The following is a 23,445-nucleotide window of genomic DNA, read 5'->3' on the forward strand; positions in this document are numbered from 1 at the left end:
TTTCCGGACTCGGAGTCACCCCCCCTTCCAGGACCTCTGACATGACGTCCGCAAATCCCTACCAGAATCCTCTAAACTTCGGACACACCCCAGAAAATTTGTATATGATTCGCCGGGCTTCCTCCACGGTGTCCGCACCTATCCTCCACTTCCTCGAAAAAACCTACTCATATGAGCCCTATGAACAACCTTGAACTGGATCAGACTAAGCCTGGCACACAACGAGGATGAATTAACTCTCCTCAAGGCCTTTTCCCATATTCCAACTTCCAACACCCCTCCCAACTCTTCCTCCCACCACCTCTTCACCTCCCCGATTGGGACTGTAGCCATCTAAGATGGACACTGGGCTACAAAATGGAGAACTGCTAGGGCTGCAGGGAAATACAGTCTTAGTGAGGACAAGCAGCTTGCAGAAGACTGTTTTGCATTCTGCACGTACAGAAACCAGTTTCTGGCCAGGTGCAGAGTTTCAGCCAAAGGTGCAAATGGGAAACAGATCTGCATAGTAATGAGGTGATCCAGATCCAGGCCCCGCACAATAGAAACATTTAAGTATCAATGGATACTTTTCCGTAGACGCCCAGACAGAATGGCGCCAAAGCAACCAACACAAAGAGCCGTAGGGACCCGCCCCACCCATCGAGGAACGACCCTCAGATTGGGGAGTTTGAAAGGTATCGATTGGGAGAGACCCAATCGATACTTGGCAGGTGAAAGAACCCGCCCCAAGGGGCACGGACTTCTAGGACCTATAAGAGTAGGTCCCGCACATGGTTCGGTCTGCTTGCTCCGGCCCAGGACTGCTGTTGTTTTGCTCCGGCCCAGACCTGTTACATCGCATCCTGACTCCAGTTTCATCACCGGCCGTTGAGCCTCAGCCATCGAACTGTAAGTGCCAAAGCAACGATCGCTACGTGATCCAGACCTTGCTAGATCTTGACAACTTTGCGAATCAGAAAGTTGCAGACCAAGAACGGGATGAAGGCCTTGTTCCCTGACCTTGCCTGTTCCTGTCTAGATAAGTATTTTGTTGTTTAGTATTAGAAGTAAGTTAGTCTCTTTAGCGTATGCATGTGTATTTATTATATTTGTTATAATAAACACCAATCGTTTGGACTTACTAATCGGTGTACGGATTTATTACTTTGAACCTGACCTTGATATACTTGTGACGGTGTCTCAATACGGCACCTGCCAACTCTGAGCATAATTACACATACAGAGCCATAGCAGTGTTAAGCACACGGCCTTTAAACGGAGGTGTGTTAATCACACTCCAGACAAAACGAGCAACAGGACCCCTTCCCACTCCATCAATTCCTTGTATATCTCCGAGACCCTCCCGTCCCCAACTCCCATTTTTGACACCACCTTATCCTGTAGTCCCATCAGGGGAAGGCAAGGAAAGCTTGGAACCTGCATCTGAACAAAGTCCCATACCTGTAAGTTCCCACCTGCCAACCCAAACTCCTCCTCCAATGCCTCCAAGCTCGGGAAAACCTCCTCAATGAAGAGATCCCGAAATCTCTCCATCCCTTCCTGCTGCCACCTCCTAAAGCCCTCATCCAGACCCCGCTCCACCCCCACAGAATAAAACGGTGATTATCACAAATCGGTGACCACACTGACTTGAATCATATATGCTGTCTCCATTGTCCCCGCACCCTCGGGGCAGCCACCACCATTGGCCTTGTGGAGTACCGAACCGGCGAGAATGGCAGGGGTACTGTTAATAAAGCCTCTAAGCTCGTGCCCTTCCAAATGCCGCCTCTACTCACTCCCAAACTGACCCCTCTGCCACTACCCACTTCCTGACCATCGATATGTTGGCCGCCCAGTAATAGTTAATAAAACTCGGGAGGGCCAAGCCCCCTTCCCCGCGACCCCATTCAGTGAGTGCCTTCCTCACCCTCGGGGTTTTACCAGCCCACACAGTTTCATCTGTCCGGCTCACCTCATGATGCGTTCCTTGTCCCGGAACCGATGCAGTCGTACCACCATTGCCCTCGGGGTCTCACGCCCCTGGGGCTTACGCATAAGTGCGATGTGGGCCCACCTCCAATGGCTTGGGGAACGAACCCTCCCCCATCAGATTCTCCAACATCTTCCCCACATACGCTCCAGCATCCGCTCCTTCCTTCCCCTCTGGCAGACCAACAATCGGATATTCTGCGTCCGAGAACGGTTCTCCAGGTCCTCCACTTTCTCTAGCAGTCATTTATGTTGGTCCTGTAACATCCCGATCTCCGCTGCCATCGTGGTGGACTGCTCCTCTCGTTCTGCCGCCAGCTCCTCCAGCTTCTGGATCGCCTGTCTCTGAGTCGCCAATCTCTCCTCCACACGGTCGACCACAACCTTGATCGAGTCCACCGCCCGGGCCAGGTCCTCCGCACACTCCCTGCGATGTTTTTTTTTTTTTTAATTTAGATTAGCCAATTATTTTTTTTTTTCTAATTAAGGGGCAATTTAGCGTGGCCAATCCACCTACTCTGCACATTTTTGGGTTGTGGGGGCGAAACCCACGCAGACACGGGGAGAATGTGCAAACTCCACACGGACAGTGACCCAGAGCCGGGATCGAACCTGGGACCTCAGCGCCGTGAGGCGGTTATGCTAACCACTAGGCCACCGTGCTGCCCTCTCCCTGCGATGTTGAGTGAACTTCTCGGTCAACAAGCTCACCAACTAGTCCGTTGACCACTGAGCTGGCGAGGTCAGACGCTGTGTCCCTTCCATTGCCTCCATCGAACTCTGGTCCTCACTTCGAACCAACTTTGATTCCTCCTTTTTCGATTTTTCTCTGGGCGCAGCTCCATAAACTCCTTCTCCTCTCGCTTTTACATCATTATTTTGAAAACTTCCTGTAGAAATCCAGCTTAAAAGCCACAAAAAGACCACCAAGAGCGGGAGCTGCCAAATGTTCGACCTTTCACTCTACATCACCACTGGAAGTCTTCAAGCAAATGTTTTTAACATGGCCAGATCAACAACAATCAATGGCTGAGTGGAACGCATCAGATTCCTCAGTCCCTGTTGACTCCGATGAGACGAGTTCTGTTTTTTGAGCATTTTTTCCACAAAGGAGCATAAGGTAACAACATTAAAGCACCTGTTTCTGCATTAAATTAATGTCATTAACCTACATCCTGCCTCTCAGCTTCCTGGGGCAATGTTCCAGTTCTTCTGTCCCCAGTGTCTACAAATCCCAATCTCCACCTACTCGATGGTCACTTCCCAACCTTCTCCCGCTCAATGGCCAGGCTTCCTGACCACCTCTTCCTCAAGTGTTCAGGACAGAGGTGTCAAGTGAGAGGGTCGGGAAGCTTGGCTGTTGAGTGATGGGGGCAGGAAGCTTGGTCGTCGAGTAGGTAGGGGTTAGGAAGTTTGGCTATCAAACTGCCCGAGGTCAGGAAGCTTGGTTGTTGAGCTGGTGGAAGTCAAGAAGCTGGGCTTCAACTGGTATAGTTTCCAGTTCAAAGAATCATTAACACAGCTGTGTCAACTGGCTCCAGTTAATTTAGGAGGGGGAGTAGGGGGGGGGGGGGTTAAAGTTTGGGGGTCAGGCTGGAAATTCGTGGCCTGGAAACAGAGGAGGCATGGTAGCACATTGTTTAGCATAATTGCTTCACAGCTCCAAGGTCCCAGGTTCGATTCCCAGCTTGGGTCACTGTCTGTGCGGAGTCTGTACGTTCTCCCAGTGTCTGCGTGGGTTTCCTCTGGGTGCTCCGGTTTCCTCCCACAGTCCAAAGATGTGCAGGTTCGGTGGATTGACCATGCTAAATTGTCCTTAGGTTAAGTGGGGTTACGGGGATTGGGTGGAGGTGTGGGCTTAAGTGGGGTGCTCTTTCCAAGAGCCGGTGCAGACTCGATGTGCCGAGTGGTCTCCTTCTGCACTGTAAATTCAAGAACCTATGAACCTATAAACCAGGGCCCATTCATTCTCTTCCTGACCCTGCCTGGGTGTAGAGAAAGAGGGTACGACAATAGTTTTTAATTAACACTTTGTGCCTATTTTCATTAAAAAAATAGAGGAACAACATCACAACCAATATGAGGGAAAAATGATCGGTGAATGAGAGAGGAAATAATAATATTTTATTTGTGTCACAAGTTGGCTTACAATAACACGCAATGAAGTTACTGTGAAAATCTCACTCTGGCACCTGTTCGGGTACGCCAAGGGAGAATTCAGAATGTCCAATTAACCTAACAAGCATGTCTTTTGAAACTTGTGGGACGAAACCGGAGCGCCCAGAGGAAACGTGCAGACTCCGCAGAGGTTATGACCGAATATTAAGAGGTTTAACATCTTTGAAAGTGGATAAGTCTCCAGGCCTGTATGAAATGTTTTCTAAGCTGTTCAGAAAAGAAAGAAAATTAATAGCAAAGAGTCTGACCATCATTTTCTAATCCTTCCGGTTGCAATGGTGTAGTATTGTTTAAAAAGGGAGAAATGGATAAATCAAGTAATTAGAAGCCAGTCAGCCTAAACTCGGAAGTGGGACAATTATTTAAAATGTTCTGAAGCACACGATAAACCAGAAATCCACCTTGGCACCGGAAACCCTGGGCAAAGGCAAACGCAGCCCTGTCAAACATGCAATGTACTCTCTGTTAACATGTGGGGGCTTGTGCCAAAATTGGGAGAGCTATCCTACAGACTAGTCAAGCAACATCCTGACAGTCTACTCACAGAATCATACCTTACATATAACACCCCAGGCACCACCACTAGTTTGTCCAGTCCCACTGGCATAGTGGTATACAGTCGGGAGGGGGTTGCTCTGGTAGTCCTGAACTTTAATTCTGGGCTCCATGAAGTCTCATGACATCAGGTTAAACATTGGCAAGGAAACCTCCTGCTGATTACAACATACCTCAACTAATAAATCATTGCTCCTCCATGATAAACACCACTTGCAGGAAGCACTGAAGGTGACAAAGGCACTCTGGGTAGGGAACCTCAATATTCATCACCAAGAATGATTCGGTAGCACCACTACTGGACCGAGCTGGCCAAGTCCTAAAGGACATAACTGCCAGACTAAGTCTGCGACAGTTGGTGAGGGAAACAAGATGAAAAACATACTTGACCACATCCTCACCAACCAGCCTGCCACAGAAGCATCTGCCCACGACAGTATCGGTTTGAGTGACAAACTTGTGGAGACAAAGTCCCGTCTTCACATTGAGCATATCCTCTTATTGTGCTGTGTGGCACTATCTTTGTGCTAAATGGAATAGATTTCTAACCGATCGAGCAGCTCAAGACTGGGTATCCATGAGACTCTGTGAGCCATCAGCAGCAGCAGAACTGTACTCAACCACAATCTGTTAGCTCATGGCCTGACATAGCCCCCACTCTACCACCACCACCAAGGCAAGGGATCAACCCTGGTTCAAGGAAGAGTGCAGGAGGGCATGCCAGGAGCAACCAGGCATACCAAAAAATGAGGTGTCAATTTGGTGAAGCTACAATACAGGACGACTTGCATACCAAACAACATAAGCAGCAAGTGACAGAGTTAAGCGATCCCATAACTAATGGATCCGATCTAAGCTCTGCAGTCCTGCCACGTCCAGTCGGGGATGGTGGTGGACAATTTAACTCATTGGAGGAGGCGGTGCCACAAATATCCATATCTCAATGACAGGGCAGTCCAGCACATCAGTGCAAAAGATAAAGCTGAAGCATTTGCAACAATCTTCAGCAAGAAGTGCAGAGTGGATTATCTATCTTGGCCTTCTCTGAAGGTTCCCAGCATCAAAGGTGCCTTCAGCTTCAAATACAGCTACAACACTGGCATCTACCCAGCACTGTGGAAATTTGCTTAGCTATGTCCTGTTCACAAAAGCAGGGTAAATACAACCCGGTCAATTAGGTCCCCATCTTTGTACTCTCAATCATCATTAAAGTGATGAAAACTGTTCTCAAGTGGCGCTTGTTTAGCAATAACCTGCTCCCTGATGTTCAGGTTGGCTTCTGCCTAGGCCATTCAGCTCCTGACTTCATTACAGCCTTGGTTCACATGGACAATGGGCTGAACTTCAGAGGTGTAGGAGCCCTAACAAAACTGGAGTCAATGGAATCAGGGGAAACCGTCCGCTGGTTGGATTTGGACCTAACACAATGGATGATGGTTGTGGTTGGAGGTTAATTGTAAGAGTTCAAGGACATCACTGCAGTTGTTCCTCACGGGTAGTGCCCTAAACCTAACCATCTTCCACTGCTTCTTTAATGGCCTTCCTTGTATCATAAGGTCAGAAGTAATTGCACAATGTTCAGCACTTTTCACAACTTCTCAGATATGTCCAAATGCAGAAAGACTGAGATAATATCCAGTCTTGGATGACCATCTTTAACAACAGAAAATCTAACCATCGCCCCTTGACTTTCAATGGCTTTACCATTGTTCAATCCTCCACATTCTGGGGGGTTATCATTGACCAGAAACTGCACTGGACTAACTATATGAATACTGTGGCTAGAAGAGCAGGACAGAGGCTAGGAGTCCTGTGCTGAGCATCTCACATCGCGATTCCACAAACCCTGTCCATAAGTCAGGAGTGCAATGGAATACTCTTCACTTGCCTGGAAGAGTTCATGTGCAACAACTCTCAAGAGGTTTGACACCATCCAGGAGAAAGCAGCCCACTTGATTTCCACCCTATCCAGAAACATTCACTCCCTCCACCTCTGACACAAAGTGGCAAATGTGTGTACCACCTACAGGATGCATTGCAGGAACTCACCAAGGCTCCTTAATCGACTCCTTCAAACTCACCACTGCTACTTGTAGAAGGAAAAGGAAAGCAGATGCATGGAAACACCATCAAGACGTTCATAAAAGAAGCCAGGTGCTTGGAGATGGGGTTGACGATTGGAGGATCAGAGGATTTAGGAACATACATTTGCAATCCAGATAAATACCGAATAGAACAATTTCTCCTCATCTTGCATCTGTTTTTTTTTGCCTAAGACCTTAATTCGGTGCCCTCTGGTTACTGGCCCTTCTGTTATCGACATCACTGCTTTTGAACACCTCGATCAAATATCCACTTTACCTTCTCTATTCAAAGGAGACCAAAGCCACTTCTCTAGTTCTCCACAACATAACTGAATTCCCTCACCCCAGGTACCATTTTCTAAAGCTCCTCAAGGATCCTCTCCAAGGCCTTGACACCCATCTGAAAATATGATTCACAGAAACAGGACAAAATACTCTAGTTAAGGCTGAGCGAATGATGCATAGATGGTTCAGAATAACTTCCTTGCTTGCCTTTGCACTCTCTGGGCCAGATTTTGGCTGCTGGAGCAGTTAGCTCACATAGGAGATTTCCCGACTTGCCTGACCTGCCTTGGCAACAAGTAGCCCAATACACCCAATTTACACTCAAGGAGAGGCAGGTGCAGGGTAGATTTGGGCCCACCTACCCCAGAAACAGGGTATGGGCAGCCCTGGGGGAGAGTAAGAACCAAGGCAGCTAACATTGTTTCAGAAGCTGTTAGGTCTTCTACCCACTAACCATATCATATCCTCCAAGCCAATTTAGGCCCACTCCCCAATGACCCCTCATACTCCTATGTCATATCCATTGCCACTCGCCCAATATAAATCCATGCACCGTCCTCAGGAGCTATGTGGAAATGAAAGGAAAATCAAACACTATAATACAGTCCCCATTCATATACACTTGATTGTGGGGAAAAAAACATTTATAAAGTCCATTCAAAGTTTTTACATCTCAATTCGGTAATCTCTAATAAAATAAACATAACCAGACCCCACAAAGGTGGTAAATCATTTAAAAGCCTCTTTAAACTCCTCATGGAAGGCTTCTCCACTTGTCTGGTCAGATTTCATGCTCCTTTCTGCTGTAAAAATTCATCTATCCTCTGTACATCTTTTGTTTCTCCCATGTTTCATTACCAGTTCTTGTACTGCATCACTGTTATTTAATTATTTTGTTTTCTGCCCGCCAAGCAACCACAAACTTACTTGTTTTTCCCTCTTCCTGCACCCTTTCTCGAGGTCAGGACCTGTTCATCAGCTGTTCATCTTCCAATTCTAACAAAGACATCAACCTAAATAGTCAATCATTTGCTTCGCTTTCCATATGCGATGTCTCACTCATTCGAGTGTTTTCATTTTTTTCTTTCATGAGATGTGGGTGTCACTGACAAAGGTTCGCATTTGTTGCCCGTTCCTAATTGCCCTGGAACTGAGTGGCTTGCTAGACCATTTCAGTGGGCAGTTAAAAATCAATAACATTTGTGTGGGTCTAGAGTCACATGTAGGCCAGATAGATAAGGACGTCGGATGTCCTTCCCTGAAGGACATTTATGGACCAGATGGGTTATGACGATGGTCACCATTACTGAGACGGAGACTAGCTTTTCAATTCCAGAATTTATTAATGGAATAGAAATTCCACCAGCTGCCATAGTGGGTTTCGGACCCTTGTCCGCTGAACGTTAGTTTGGGCCTCTGAATTACTTGTCTGGTGACATTACCACTATGCCACCATCTCCCCCATTGGGGAACATTGACTTTTTTGCTGGTTTGATGACAAATGTTTGAACGTAAATTCCAAACACAGCACCTTTATAACTATTGAGTCACATTACCACTTCTGACTTTTACACCTCCCCTTCATATAAACTGACAGAGAAAGTAAATGATTTACATGCCTTCAGATCTCAAAACAATGAAGTTTAGGATAACTTGCCCATTATCCAATTTCCTTTGCTAAGGGTATGTATCCACTTTCTGTCCACCTCAACTTAATAACTATTTCATTCCAAAATATTTCTACTTTTGAAACTCAACTACTGAAAGCTGAAATGCTTAAAATGTCTTTTGAGTTTACAAGCTGAACTGCTGCACTTTCTTTTTGTAAATTCTTTTGTTGATTTCCAAAAGAGGATAGCAGCAGTTGAACAAAGTACAATACCATACAGTACCATAATGCAACTCCCCCCCCCCTCCCAATAAACAGAGAAACAAATATAAAAACAGTAAAATTAACAGTCAACAGCAATTAACTCTTTAAAGAAAGACAAATGGTTACCACCGACAAAATAATTTTCAGGGATTCCTCTTATGGCCTACTTAATCTTCTCCAAATATAGAAAAGACATTAAGTCTTCCAGCAAAGATGAAGCATTGGCTGGCTTGGGGGGCTTGCAGGTTAATGAAATTTACCTGTTGTCCATTAAGAAGCAAATGCAAGGACATCTGCCTCAATCTTTATGGAACTGACCAGTGAAGATGAGACTTCAAATATGGTTATCAAAGGGCAAGTTTGTTGGTGGATATCTAAAACTTTGGAAAGATGGTCAAAGAAGGACCGAATAGGACCCATCAATTCTCCCACTGGGATTTGTCAAGCTCAGCGACTAGAATTTCACTAGGAGTTTTAGTTGTTAGAAGCGTTAGCCATCTCGGCAGGGGTATTTTTATCATTTAATATTTTCCGGCCTGTATGTTTTAAATCCTTGGGCAAATATATATATTTTTAAAATATATATTCCTTGAATGTTGAAATTAATTTTCAAGACAGCAAGTAACAATCTCGGCACATTAAGAGTTTGTAAAAAGGATCATCGGGAGAAACACCACATACATTTCTCCTACATCGCACACCAGAAGTACTGAGGCACTGTTCTCAGTCCAACTATCTTTAACTCAAACAAAAACAGAAAATACCAAACAATTTCAGCAGGTCTGACAGCATCTGTGCAGAGAAAAGGGAGCTCACGTTTCAAGTCTGGATGACTCTTTAGAAGCTATTTATTGCTAAAACAAGATAGTCTTAAAAATCTTGCATTTGATTTTGCAAAAATGTGTAGCTCATATATAAATCTTTCAGATCAATGTCACTTATACTTTTTTTTCTGGATTAATCCCCAACAACTTTAAAATTACCACAATAAGCAATAGTTAAATTTATCCAACATGTGAAAAACACGCACATTCCATTTCATTTTTGAGTCTTTTTTCCGATAGGGATCCATTTGACATGGTGTAGATTCAAACTAATGCCAGGAAAGGTACTTCAAGATCAATGGCAAGCCCATCACTTTGCCACTGTCTGTAAAATCCACACCAATGTACCAATTTTCATCAACACAGGCCATTAGAAGAGATACTGGCAAGGTACACAAGATTGTAAGACTGTTCACAAAATTAATCATAAAATGTGTTCCTTCAAAATCCTCCATCTATGGGGATTAAAAAGACAATGGTTCCAATGTTTGGGGAGTGAGTTACTTTCCTCCACAACAGGAAACAAGTTTCTTGCATTCCAACAGAGAAATTAATATTTCTTCAACGCTCACCCAGATGGTGGCGAGTGTCTGGAACCAGCTGCCAGAGGCAGTATCAGAGGTGGGTACAATTTTATCTTTTAAAAAGCATTTAGACAGTTATATGGGAAAGATGGGTCTGGCGAGGGATATGGACCAAATGCAGGCAATTGGGACTAGTTTATTGGTAAAAACTGAGCAGCATGGACAAGTTGGACCGAAGGGCTTGCTTTCATGCTGGAAACCTCCATAACTCTTATAACTGAAAAATATTCACGTTCAGAAAACCATTCACCCAATTCTGGAAATTCATGTTCCACAACGTCAAACACATCCACTAAACCAGAATAAGACGGTTGTAATTCTGGGCGGAGATCGTATTCCTAATAACCCTGGTAATAGTTTTGATTGACGGGTGGACGCCAACGTGCAGAGCTTCTGAATTGCGGAACTGAAGCAGGGCTCCCCAGCTGTGGAGGCTTTCAGTGGGTGTCCAGGTTGCCCGACGAGCCTTTGCGCGGGTCACACATCTGTCTGGAGTGCGCGGTGACACCGGCCCAAACAAATATCTTTGCTTATTTAACCCTGGAGTTCCCATGAGGGAATTTCGAGTCAACCATTACTCCCCGACCTCAATTCCACAAGAGTTCAAACCGGTTCAGAAACACACATGGAAGCCATTGATTTCGCCGTCAGTCCATCGACTCACGCCTGAACTATATTTGCATGAAAGAAATATCCAAAATGTGCATTTGTGTGTGTGTTTAATATTACCCCTGACTCACCCGCAGACCCTCCGGCAACTGTCTGATGGGAGGCTTCTCGCAACAAACTCTGGCTTTTCACCGTCATTTTCCTCTAGGGAACAAAATGATATCGCCATTAACCCAGGTATGAAATAATGCGATGCTGTTTATAAATACAGAGTAGGTAAATAACGTGGGTTTCGTGACTGCGCCGACCTCTCCTTGGTCTTTTGTTGAAACTGGCAAAGTTAAAGAGGACTGAGGGAACCACTCGCAGCTGCTGACAGTGAAGCGATCCTGGGGCAAAGCATGAGCTCAGCAGGGGCGGGGACTGGGGAACAGCTTGGGCGGGACAGAGAGAGGCACGCTTGAACAGATCAAATTGGGCCGGGGATGAAGGAGCTGAGAGGGACAGCAGGAGCGAGGTGCTATGTGAACAAGTGTGCAGAACCCAGCGTGAGGGTGTGACCCAAAAGGAAAGAGTTGGAGGTGGACCAAGGGCAGGTCAGCAGGAGTAAGAAGAAAGTTGATGAAATTACACTGGGAAGATTCAGGAACATCCATACAAATCAGGAGCCAGCTCCACCATTCGTTGGGATTCTGGCTGATCTGATTGTAACCTCAACTTCACATTCCCACCTACCCCTGATAACCTCTGCTGATCGGAAATCGATCTACCTCTGCCTTAAAAACATTCAAGACTCTGGGCGCGATTCTCTGGCCTCATTGCGCTCGGACGAGAGCACGACCAGGCCGGTGAATAGCCGAAGAGGCCAAAAACAAAAACCATGCTGGGCACCTAATAGTTTGCGATGCGACCGGGCCACTCCCATAGAGGAAATTGGGATCCCATCGTAATGTGACAAGAAGCCAATAATCACCACGTAAGCCCTGTCGGGACATCCATGATCTCCTGTGATCCAGCAGCCTCCCCAGCAAGTGGTCACGCTGGCACCGATTAGACTCCTCTGTGAACCTGGTGGGAAGGCTTCTGTGAGGTGCCGAGGAGGTGAGTAGACAAAATGCTCGGTGGCACTGGGCTTGCTCCCCACTGCTTGGGGTGGGGGTGGGAGGTGAACCGGCTGGTGTGCTCATCCATGAGGGGGGCTATCGGGGTTGGTGGAAGGGGGAGGGTGGCTGTGACAGCAACCGCGCACGGCTATGCCATGCCAACCCCTGGATCATGTGTATCCATTCAAGGCGACCCTTGTCCCTGCCCATCTGCCCCACCGACCACGCATAACCCCCAATGACTGCTGAGGCCTCTATTGCTGAATTGCTATTGTGGTTAAGTGAGCACTTCACACATCTCAAGTGGATTCCCATGGGCGTGCGGGCCATGTAGTATGTGGGAGTCTTTGCCTAGCATCCCAATCAGACCTTGATGCCTGGACACTGTGCCTGGACACTGCGGGAGGCAACACCACACACGCAGAAGCCAAGATCCGAGCATACAGGAGATGGGCCCCAGTCCCGGGGACATGTCCACGGCCGCAGGGTAGGTGAGTGCAACAGAGAGGGGACCAGCGGCCGGTCCAGGTAACCTGTGTGGGTGTCAAGGGTACAGAGTCTGGGGTCCGGTGAGCTTGGGGGCAGATGGGCGCTGCGACCAGGTCTGCATGGGCAAGGTGTTCCAGGCATGGGGGAGATGGGGGAGATTAGTGGGGGATTGAAGTGTACCGGGGTGGGAGGCATTGCAGTTTGTCAGTCTAATGCCCTCTCAGAATTCCTTACAGATATGAATGGTACTTTGGACCATGCAGAACAGGCCCTCGTGGTGCTTCTAGTAGGCTGGGTGGCCACATGCTGGAGACGGTGGTGGCAGCAGCTTCTACAGAGGCTCAAGGCGGCCCATGTGCTGGACCCTGCCTCACACCCACAGAACCTGGCCATCCATCAGGCCAGGGCGAGACCCAGAGGGGGAGGCCCAGGATGGCCCAGTGCATACAAGCGCTGCTGGTCGTTTGAGCTGATGACGGACAGCACGTGTTCCAGGAGGCTCTGCCTTGTTGCTCTGTTTCAGTCCAAACAGCGTCGCCAATACTGTGGGGATTTCTATTTATCTTAGTGAACCACAAGCCTTCCCTTATATCGATCAAATGACCACACAACCAGTTAGTTAGTTCAAAAGATATTTATTTACATACATATGAGTTATCTAAACATGCAAACACAATATCTATTACGAGTTAAACTACACCTATCAGCTACAATAACCTATACTTAACTTCAGGGCGACCGGCACTATGCAAATGGATAAGGCCTTTATCTGGATTTCACTTGGCTGGTTCATAAGAACATAAGAACTAGGAGCAGGAGTAGGCCATCTGGCCCCTCGACCCTGCTCCGCCATTCAATTAGATCATGGCTGATCTTTTGTGGACTCAGCTCCACTTTCCGGCCCAAACACCATAACTCTTAATCCCTTTATTCTTCAAAAAACTATCTATCTTTACCTTAAAAACATGTAATGAAGGAGCCTCAACTGCTTCACTGGGCAAGGAATTCCATAGATTCACAACCCTTTGGGTGAAGAAGTTCCTCCTAAACTCAGTCCTAAATCTACTTCCCCTTATTTTGAGGCTATGTCCCCTAGTTCTGCTGTCACCCGCCAGTGGAAACAACCTGCCCGCATCTATCCTATCTATTCCCTTCATAATTTTAAATGTTTCTATAAGATCCCCCCTCATCCTTCTAAATTCCAACGAGTACAGTCCCAGTCTACTCAACCTCTCCTCATAATCCAACCCCTTCAGCTCTGGGATTAACCTAGTGAATCTCCTCTGCACACCCTCCAGCGCCAGTACGTCCTTTCTCAAGTAAGGAGACCAAAACTGAACTCAATACTCCAGGTGTGGCCGCACTAACACCTTATACAATTGCAACATAACCTCCCTAGTCTTAAACTCCATCCCTCTAGCAATGAAGGACAAAATTCCATTTGCCTTCTTTATCACCTGTTGCACTTGTAAACCAACCTTCTGTGACTCATGCACAAGCACACCCAAGTCTCTCTGAACAGCGGCATGCTTTAATATTTTATTGTTTAAATAATAATCCCGTTTGCTGTTATTCCTACCAAAATGGATAACCTCACATTTGTCAACATTGTCTTCCATCTGCCAGACCCTAGCCCATTCACTTAACCTATCCAAATCCCTCTGCAGACTTCCAGTATCCTCTGCACTTTTCGCTTTACCACTCATCTTAGTATCATCTGCAAACTTGGACACATTGCCCTTGGTCCCCAACTCCAAATCATCTATGTAAATTGTGAACAATTGTGGGCCCAACACGGATCCCTGAGGGACACCACTGGCTACTGATTGCCAACCAGAGAAACACCCATTTATCCCAACTCTTTGCTTTCTATTAATTAACCAATCCTCTATCCATGCTACTACTTTACCCTTAATGCCATGCATCTTTATCTTATGCAGCAACCTTTTGTGTGGCACCTTGTCAAAGGCTTTATGGAAATCCAGATATACCACATCCATCGGCTCCCCGTTATCTACTGCACTGGTAATGTCCTCAAAAAATTCCACTAAATTAGTTAGGCATGACCTGCCCTTTACGAACCCATGCTGCGTCTGCCCAATGGGACAATTTCTATTCAGATGCCTCGCAATTTCTTCCTTGATGATAGATTCCAGCATCTTCCCTACTACCGAGGTTAAGCTCACTGGCCTATAATGTCCTGCTTTCTGCCTACCTCCTTTTTTAAACAGTGGTGTCACGTTTGCTAATTTCCAATCCACCGGGACCACCCCAGAGTCTAGGTGAATTTCGGTAAATTATCACTAGTGCATCTGCAATTTCCCTAGCCATCTCTTTTAGCACTCTGGGATGCATTCCATCAGGGCCAGGAGACTTGTCTACCTTTAGCCCCATTAGCTTGCCCATCACTCCCTCCTTAGTGATAACAATCCTCTCAAGGTCCTCACCTGTCATAGCCTCATTTCTATCAGTCGCTGGCATGTTATTTGTGTCTTCCACTGTGAAGACCGACCCAAAAACCTGTTCAGTTCCTCAGCCATTTCCTCATTTCCCATTATTAAAACTCCCTTCTCATCCTCGAAAGGACCAATATTTACCTTAGCCACTCTTTTTTGTCTTATATATTTGTAAAAACGTTTACTGCCTGTTTTTATATTCTGAGCAAGTTTACTCTCATACTCTATCTTACTCTTCTTTATAGCTTTTTTAGTAGCTTTCTGTTGCCCCCTAAAGATTTCCCCAGTCCTCTAATCTCCCAGCAATCTTTGCCAATCTTCGAAGTGCTGGTTCGAAGAAAGTGGCTCTGTCTCTGCTGATCTCATCCGTCAGGTAGTGATCATTGGTCTTGAACTTGGCTGGCTGTTCCTGCTATAATTGGGTTGGCGCAGGTCGGATCCGATAAAGACTGAACACATGGCTGTGCTCTCTTTTATCCCTCTGGGATTTCTTTGGGGTGGTCCTTAACCTTGGACCCAATAGTTCGACAGGGCTCTGATCACTCTCTTCGATTTCAACCAATAAAGGGGCGGGTGCCTTGGTAGCTGGGCGGGTCCTTAGCGGTCATCGACCTTGGCAGTTGTGCTTTCTGAGTAAGGGGAGTGGCGCCGATCAGTCTGTGGCTGTACCGGTTGCTTGATTGGAGTTCTATTGTCCTGGGAAAATGAGCCATTAAAATGCAAACGAGTGGGGGTTTCAATCAGATCTGTGTTTTAGATACACATAGGCTGTGTATCTGTCTGATTCCTGTGTTGGCCATAATTCCCATGGTCCTTTGCAGGTGGCCATCTTAGATGGCTACAGCCTCAACAAGCAGATGGTGTGATACCTGCGCCATGTCCTCATGGACTTGGCAGCACGAGGAGGAGGACACCTGCTCTGTCAGGCCACCTCAGCCCTGAATTTCTACACCTTGGGATCCTTCCAGGGCGCGAGCGGGGACCTGTGTGGCACCTCGCAGGCCACAGCCCACAGGTGCATATGACAGGTTAAGGATGCCCTGTTTGCCCGAGCAAAAAACTATATCAACTTTGACATGGACTGAGCCCTGCAAGATGCCCGGGCAGTAGGATTCTCCACTACCACTGGGATACACAGGTTCAGGGGCTGAGAGACGGCAGGCATGTAACCTTGCATGCACCAGGCCATTTGGCAGTTCCCGATATTAACAGGAAGGAGTTCCTCTCCTTGAATATCCAGCTCGTGCGTGACTGTCGCATGTAGATCATGCACGTGTGTGCACGCTTACCAGAGAGTATGCACGACTGTTACATCCTGGGGCAGTTCGACATCCCCGGCCTCATCGAAGAACACCCCAGGATGGTCGATAGGCTCTTGGGGGATAAGGGGTAACCGCAGAGGACCTGGCTAATGCCAGAATACAGAGGCCAGAGACCCGATGTGGAGACCAGATACTACAAGGCCATTTGGCCACCTGGGTTGCCATTGAGCGGTGTATCGGACCGCTCAAAATGCGCTTCCAATGCCTCAACCACTCCGGTAGTGCCTGCAGTACACCCCCTGAGGGTTGCCCGTTTTGTGGTAGTTTCCTGTGTCCTCCACAACCTGGCACAGCAGCAGGGCGACATGCTGGAGGTGGGGGATGAGGAACATGTAGCCACCTACGAGGAGGAATAGGATGATGAGGAAGTGTAGGACCAGCAGGGGCTGGCAGAAAATCCTGGGAAGGTACCAGAAGATAAGCCAGAGGCTGCAGGACAGGTGGCAGCGGTGAGAGTCCGGCAAACTCGGAACGCCAAGGAGGCGATGTGGCCTGGTCCATCACCACTACCTCCTCACCCTCCCATCCTCCCAGTGTCCATGTCACATCACTCCAGGGTGCTGGGACTGTGTTGATACCATCATTGGGTCACTGTCGAGGACAGGGGAGTGATGATAGCCCACAGAGAGCTGAGTGGTGGTGCTCCTCAATTTATGCCATAGTCCTGCCTGTTTGCTGAGTGCTTACACACCCATGACCCATCATTGTGTGCTCGGGGTGGTGGGGGGGGGGTGGGGGAGGGGGGGGGGGGGCATGCCTGGAGAGATGGGCCAAGGGTTCAGAGGTCAGCCCACATTGCGGACGAAAGAGACAGAGACGTTATACCGATTGTGTGAACGTTTTTTTAATGTTTCACAAGAGTCCAACTATGCTGCACTCTCCCCACCACCCCAACTCTCTCAATGATCTTCATCTTTCTTGCTCTGGCGCTACGTCAAGGTGTATGCCAAGACGTACATCAGAGGTAGAGGTAGCAACTGCTTACCACATCTCATGGCCTTCGATGTCCCTGGTGGGCGTCTTCTGGGGCCAGATGGCTACAGCGCACTAGTTGGCGGCTCTTGCACAACCGTGTCACCTTGCCCCGTGTGCTGAAGCAGCGTCGTCTGAGGCTAGAACTCGGGGGAGCTGGTGGCCACTATCCCCACGCCATGGGACAAGTCCAGGTTGGTGCCTCCTTCTCCAGTCAGTGCCCAGAGGGCCCTGGTGCTCACCTTGGGACAAGAGGGGCAGCTGGATCGAGATCTGGCTGCCCCTATGTCATCTGGCTCTGCCAACCCTGGTGGCTTCCCAATGTCTGCACCATCATGTTGATGCTCTTGGCGATGCTCCTCAATGATTGGGCCATGCTCTGCAGTGCCTTGGCAATGCCTACCTGCGACTGGGCCAACCTCCACAGCAACTCAGCCATGCCCATTCGAGAGTGGGACATGTCCCGCAGCACCTAATTAAGGTCAGCCTGAGCCAGGGAAGTGGGATGGAAATTTCATGGAGAAAGGAATTAGGACACTGAAAGATTTGTTTCTTGGGTAGGGATGTTTTGCGGGATTGGGTAGGGTTTGTTTTGCGGGATTGAAGGAGTTGGGAGCGAAGTATAGGCTGGAGAAGGGAGAAATATTTAGATACATGCAGGTTCGAGACTTTGCCAGAAAGGAGATACAGAGCTTCCCGGTAGAGCCGGCTTCCACATTGCTGGAGGGGGTGCTGACGACAGGGGGACTGGGATGGGCAACAAATGCTGGCCCAGCCAGGGATGCCCACATCCCAAAGAAAAAGAAAGAAAATGACCCAGATGCCGACTAATGTTTCCTGCCGAGATGTGTGTCTCTGCACTGGTGGAGAGTAGGGATGACAGTTGTGACACGTCGATGGCGCCCTTGGAACTGTCCTCCTGAGGTGCTCATGGGAGGCAGGGCATGGGTCCACCCTAGATGGGCCAGCACGTCGGCTGGGGGACCTGCAGGAGACTGGACACGTGGTCAGTGGGAGAGATGGGTCAGTCTGAATGGCAATCACAACTCGTGTGTGCCAGGCTGTCTGGGTGGGGCCCGTCGGTCCTCACTTATGCGGCATGCGCTGACCTCTGTATTGGTTACTGCTCTGTCCTCAGCCACCCACGTAACTTCCAGGGCCTGTTCCTTCAAGGCCATGAGAATCTTATGTCCTGTACTCTCCGCCAATCTGGGCCCTCTTCCTGCGATTGTGGGAGAGCTTCTGGGAGATTGTGGGAGAGATGCACTGAGAGTACATCGCGCGGTTGACAGTGGTTGGGGTGGGGGGAGGCACATTGTGAACAAAGGGTTCTGGGGAGGTTTGAATGGAGCATTGGGGGGCTGTTGCGTGGGGAGGGAAGGTTGTGGGTGGGAGGGGGTGTCGACATATCCGTGCTGCCTGGTGTAGGTCGTTTACCTTCTTGCGGCACTGTAGGCCAGTCCTCCCCGTCACGCTTCCTGAACTAATGGCCGTTGCCTCTTCAGCGCGGGCGGCACTGGCTACCCTCCTGGACCCTTGGGGTAACAAGACATCCCTCCTGGCCTTGACCGCATCTGGGAGCCTCCCCAGGTCTGCGCCTCCAAACCTTGGGGCTGGGGTTCTTGACGCCATGGCTGCGAGCTGAGTGGAGCTGGCTGAGCAAGTGCAGCTTAAGTGCTGCCCAACCTTGTTAGCGGAGGGCTGTTGAGTGCGGTCCCGGTGAATCGGCTCGCAAGCCTTCATTTGCAGCATGAAGCCTGTGAGGCCTTGTTGAGTGGACCAATTAACGTTGTATTGCGTTTCCGGCCTCGCCAGGCTGAGCGCCAGGATGCTGGCGGCAGTTGCCACTCGCTCCCACGCTTCAAAATCTTTCCGAAGAATTGCGCCCTCTGCTTCCACCACCTTTTGAGGAAGAGAGTTCTCAAGATTCACGGCCCTCTGACAGAAAATAAAATCTCCTGATCTCTGTCCTTATTTTTAAGCAGTGGGTGCTAGTTCTCGATTCTCCCACAAGAGGAAACATCCTCACATCAATTCTTGTCAAGACTCCTCAGGATCTTCTATGTTTCAACCAAGTCACTTCTTACTCTTCGAAGCTCCTGTGGATACAAGTCTAGTCTGTTGAACCTTTCTTCGTCAGACAAACTGCCCAATCCAAGTATTAGTTTCGTAAACCTTCTCTGAACTGCTTCAAATGCATTTACATCCTTTCTTAAATAAGGAGAGCAATACAATTGTAAGAGTCCTTCATGTTTATTTCCTTTGTTCCTATTTTCTTTTTATTTTAGGTCCATGGACCCATAATTGGAATGTGCCTTGAAGCAGAGGACTCGAGCTGAAGCTACCTGCTTGTCAGGACATACCGTTCCAGTGCATCAAAGATCCTTTATCCCTTTTATTTTTATTATATTTCCTTTAGCACCCAGTCACCCTTTCCCCTCTGTTGTTTGTCTGTGTGTGTGGATAGAGAGAGAGAGAGCGAGAGTGGGGATAGTTGGAAAGGGGGGAGGGAGGCATTGGGAAAGGGGTATTAGATAGTCAGTTAATTTTTTTGTTGGTTTAATTATAATACTGGACATAGAATTTTCACAGAATTTACAGTGCAGAAGGAGGCCATTCGGCCCATTGAGTCTGCACCGGCTCTTGGAAAGAGCACCCTACCCATGGTCAACACCTCCACCCTATCCCCAGAACCCAGTAACCCCACCCAACACTAAGGGCAATTTTGCACACTAAGGGCAATTTATCATGGCCAATCCACCTAACCTGCACATCTTTGGACTGTGGGAGGAAACCGGAGCACCCGGAGGAAACCCTGGACCCTTGGGTTAACAAGACATCCCTCCTGGCCTTGACCGCATCTGGGAGCCTCCCCAGGTCTGCGCCTCCAACCTCGGGAGGATGTGCCAGACTCTGCACAGACAGTGACCCAAGTCAGAATCGAACCTGGGTCCCTGGAGCTGTGAAGCAATTGTGCTATCCACAATGCTACCGTGCTGCCCCTAATATATAAGGACATAATATAAGGTTACTTGTATTAAAGTTACAAACCTGGTGACTGCAGATTATTGGGCTCAGCCAAGGACCTCGGCTATTTTAAAATAACACCTGTGGGTGCCAAATTGGGAGAGCTGACCAACTGACTGGTCAAAGAACAGTCTGACATCATCATTCTCATTTCAGCCAATGTCCCAGACACACCCACTATTATAGGACAGGATATGCCCACAAGTAGCAGCAGCACAATGGTATACAGTCAGGACGGAGTCCTCAAAAGTGACTCTGCACCCTGCAAAGTCTCATGGCATCAGGTCAAATGTGGGTCGGAAAACCTTCTGCTAATTGCCTCCCACTGCCCTCCCTCAGTTGATGAATTATTACCCCTCCGTGTTGAACACTGTTACAGGTGAGATTCCTCAAATCTGTTAACCCGGGTGCGATCCCTCAATTTGTTACCATCGGACTGGGATACCCACAAATCGTTATGCCCCGGGTGAGGAGGGTGATGTACCATCAATTGAACGCGAGACGAGTTGCTGAACAAAAGTATTGCTTTAATCTGCTAGATGTTAGCCCTGCGGTCGATTACAGTAGAAGGATGACCACCGGGAGTGCTGGGTATTTATACCCCGCCCTGGAGGCGGGGTTAACTCAGCCTCTCGACCAATCGGGGAGCCGTCACATGACTGGTCTCAACCAACCGGTCGAGAGGCACATGACCGACCAGGGCCAATGGTAAGCTGGTGTTCTGCACCAATGGCAGGCAGCTATGCTAATCATACCACCGCATTCGCCCCTTGCGGATAATGAAGCTGGGGGGTGGTGGTGAGAACTGGTGGTATGAGTAGTAAGGAGAGAAGGGAAAAAAATGCATCCTTGGCTTCCCACTGGCCCAGACATTTAGCAACAGTACATAGTGTCCATACAAGGTCCATGGTGGTGTTGAAGTCAAATGGACTCGATCAGCTTTTTCGTTGCCCATGACGTTCTGGCAGACCGCCGCAGTGGAGTTGGTGACGTTGGTTCAGCCGATGGTGGTGGTTCAGCTGATGTCCTGGACTCCGGGAGCGATGGTCCTTGAACTGTCTCCGTACCCCGGGGGAGACGCCATGGATGGGGGAGGGGTGGCCTCGGTGGGGCACTGGGGGAAAAAGGACAGGGGGTGGGTCTGTGGTGAAGGGGGGGGAGGGCCGCACGCCGGCGGGTGCCAGGTCCCGGAGGGAGACCGTGTCCTGCCGACTGTCGGGGTACTCAACGTACGCATACTGCGGGTTAGCGTGGAATAACTGGACTTGTTCCACCAACGGGTCGGACTTGTGCACCCGCACATGCTTCCGGAGCAAGATGGGTCCGGGGGCGGCCAGCCACGTCGGGAGAGGGGATCCGGAGGACGACTTCCTGGGGAAAACAAGAAGGCATTCATGAGGTGTCTGATTAGTTGTGGTACATAGGAGGGACCGGATTGAATGTAGGGCATCGGGGATAACCTCTTGCCATCGGGAAATAGGGAGATCTCTGGACCGGAGGGCCAGTAGTATGGTCTTCCAGATGGTACCATTCTCCCGCTCGACCTGTCCGTTACCCCGAGGTTTATAGCTGGTCGTCCTGCTAGAGGCAATGCCCCTGCTGAGCAGGAATTGACGCAGCTCATCGCTCATAAAGGAGGACCCCCGATCGCTGTGTATATACACGGGGTAGCTGAACAGGCAGAAGATGGCGAGGAGGGCCTTAATGACGGTCGATGTGGTCATGTCGGGGCAGGGAATGGCGAAGGGGAAGCGGGAGTATTCATCGATCACCGTCAGCAATTAAATGTTGCGGCTGCTAGAGGGAAGGGGCCCCTTGAGTCTATGCTGAGATGTTCAAAGGGGCGGGATGCTTTGATCAGATGCGCGCGCTCAGGGCGGTAGAAGTACGGTTTGCACTCTGCGCAGATGTGGCGGTCACGGGTTACTGTCCTGACTTCCTCGATGGAGTAGGGCAGGTTGCGGGTCTTTATGAAATGATAGAAACGGGTCACCCCTGGATGGCAGAGGTCCACATGGAGGGAGCGGAGGCAGTCTGCGCGCTGGTGCAGGTAGCGCGGGACAGGGCATCAGGAGGCTCATTGAGCTTCCCAGGACGATACAAGATATCATAGTTGTACGTGGACAACTCGATCCACCACCGTAAGATCTTGTCGTTCTTAATCTTGCCCCTCTGTGCATTATCGAACATGAAGGCTACTGACCGTTGGTCTGTGAGGAGGGTAAACTTCCTGCCGGCCAAATAGTGCCTCCAATGTCGCACAGCTTCGACTATGGCCTGGGCTTCCTTTTCCACTGAGACGTGGCGGAGTTCGGAAGCCTGGAGGGTTCTGGAGAAGAAGGCCACAGGTCTGCCCGCTTGGTTCAGGGTGCCGCCAGAGCTACATCAGACACGTCACTCTCGACCTGGAATGGGGAGGGACTCATCGATGGCGCGCATCTTGGCCTTTGCGATGTCCGCTTTGATGCGGCTAAAGGCCTGGCAGGCCGCTGACGACGGCGGGAAGGTCGTGGACTGAATGAGGGGACGGGCCTTGTCGGCATAATTAGGAACCCATTGGGCGTAGTAAGTGAAGAAACCCAGGCAGCGTTTAAGAGATTTGAGGGTATTGGGTAGAGGGAGTTCCATCAGGGGGTGCATGCATTTGGGGTCGAGGCCTATCACTCCTTTACGCACTACGTAGCTGAGGATGGCTAGACGGTCGGTCCTAAACACGCACTTATCCTTATTGTATGTGAGGTTAAGGAGTTTTGCGGTTCGGAGGAATTTTTGGAGGTTGACGTCATGGTCCTGCTGGTCGTGGCCGCAGATGGTGACGTTATCGAGATACGGGAAGGTAGCCCGTAATCCGTACTTGTCGACCATTCGGTCCATCTCCCGTTGGAAGACCGAGACCCCATTTGTGACACCGAATGGAACCCTGAGGAAGTGGTAGAGGCGCCCATCTGCCTCGAACGCGGTGTACTTGCGGTCACTCGCGCAGATGGGGAGCTGGTGATAAGCGGACTTGAGGTCCACCGTGGAAAAGATTTTGTATTTCGCAATCTCGTTTACCATGGCGGAAATACGGGGGAGAGGATACGCGTCCAGTTGCGTAAACCGGTTGATGG

At 49.0% G+C, this 23,445-nt stretch overlaps 1 protein-coding gene across 1 annotated transcript in view; it reads right to left on the bottom strand.

The window, feature by feature from the left end:
• The window catches only part of slc25a21 (solute carrier family 25 member 21), a 781,061-nt gene extending 769,682 nt beyond the window's left edge, over window positions 1-11,379 (bottom strand). Inside the window, exons 1-2 of the mRNA XM_038780811.1 lie at window positions 11,275-11,379; window positions 11,098-11,168 (exon numbers count right to left, since the gene is read on the bottom strand). Coding sequence (XP_038636739.1) covers window positions 11,098-11,164 — 67 coding nt within the window. The 5' untranslated portion in view covers window positions 11,165-11,168; window positions 11,275-11,379. The remainder of the gene's footprint in view (window positions 1-11,097; window positions 11,169-11,274) is intronic.
• Between the last annotated feature and the right edge of the window lie 12,066 nt (window positions 11,380-23,445).

Source organism: Scyliorhinus canicula, chromosome 2 (genome assembly GCF_902713615.1).
Source record: "Scyliorhinus canicula chromosome 2, sScyCan1.1, whole genome shotgun sequence".
Classification (NCBI taxonomy): domain Eukaryota; kingdom Metazoa; phylum Chordata; class Chondrichthyes; order Carcharhiniformes; family Scyliorhinidae; genus Scyliorhinus; species Scyliorhinus canicula.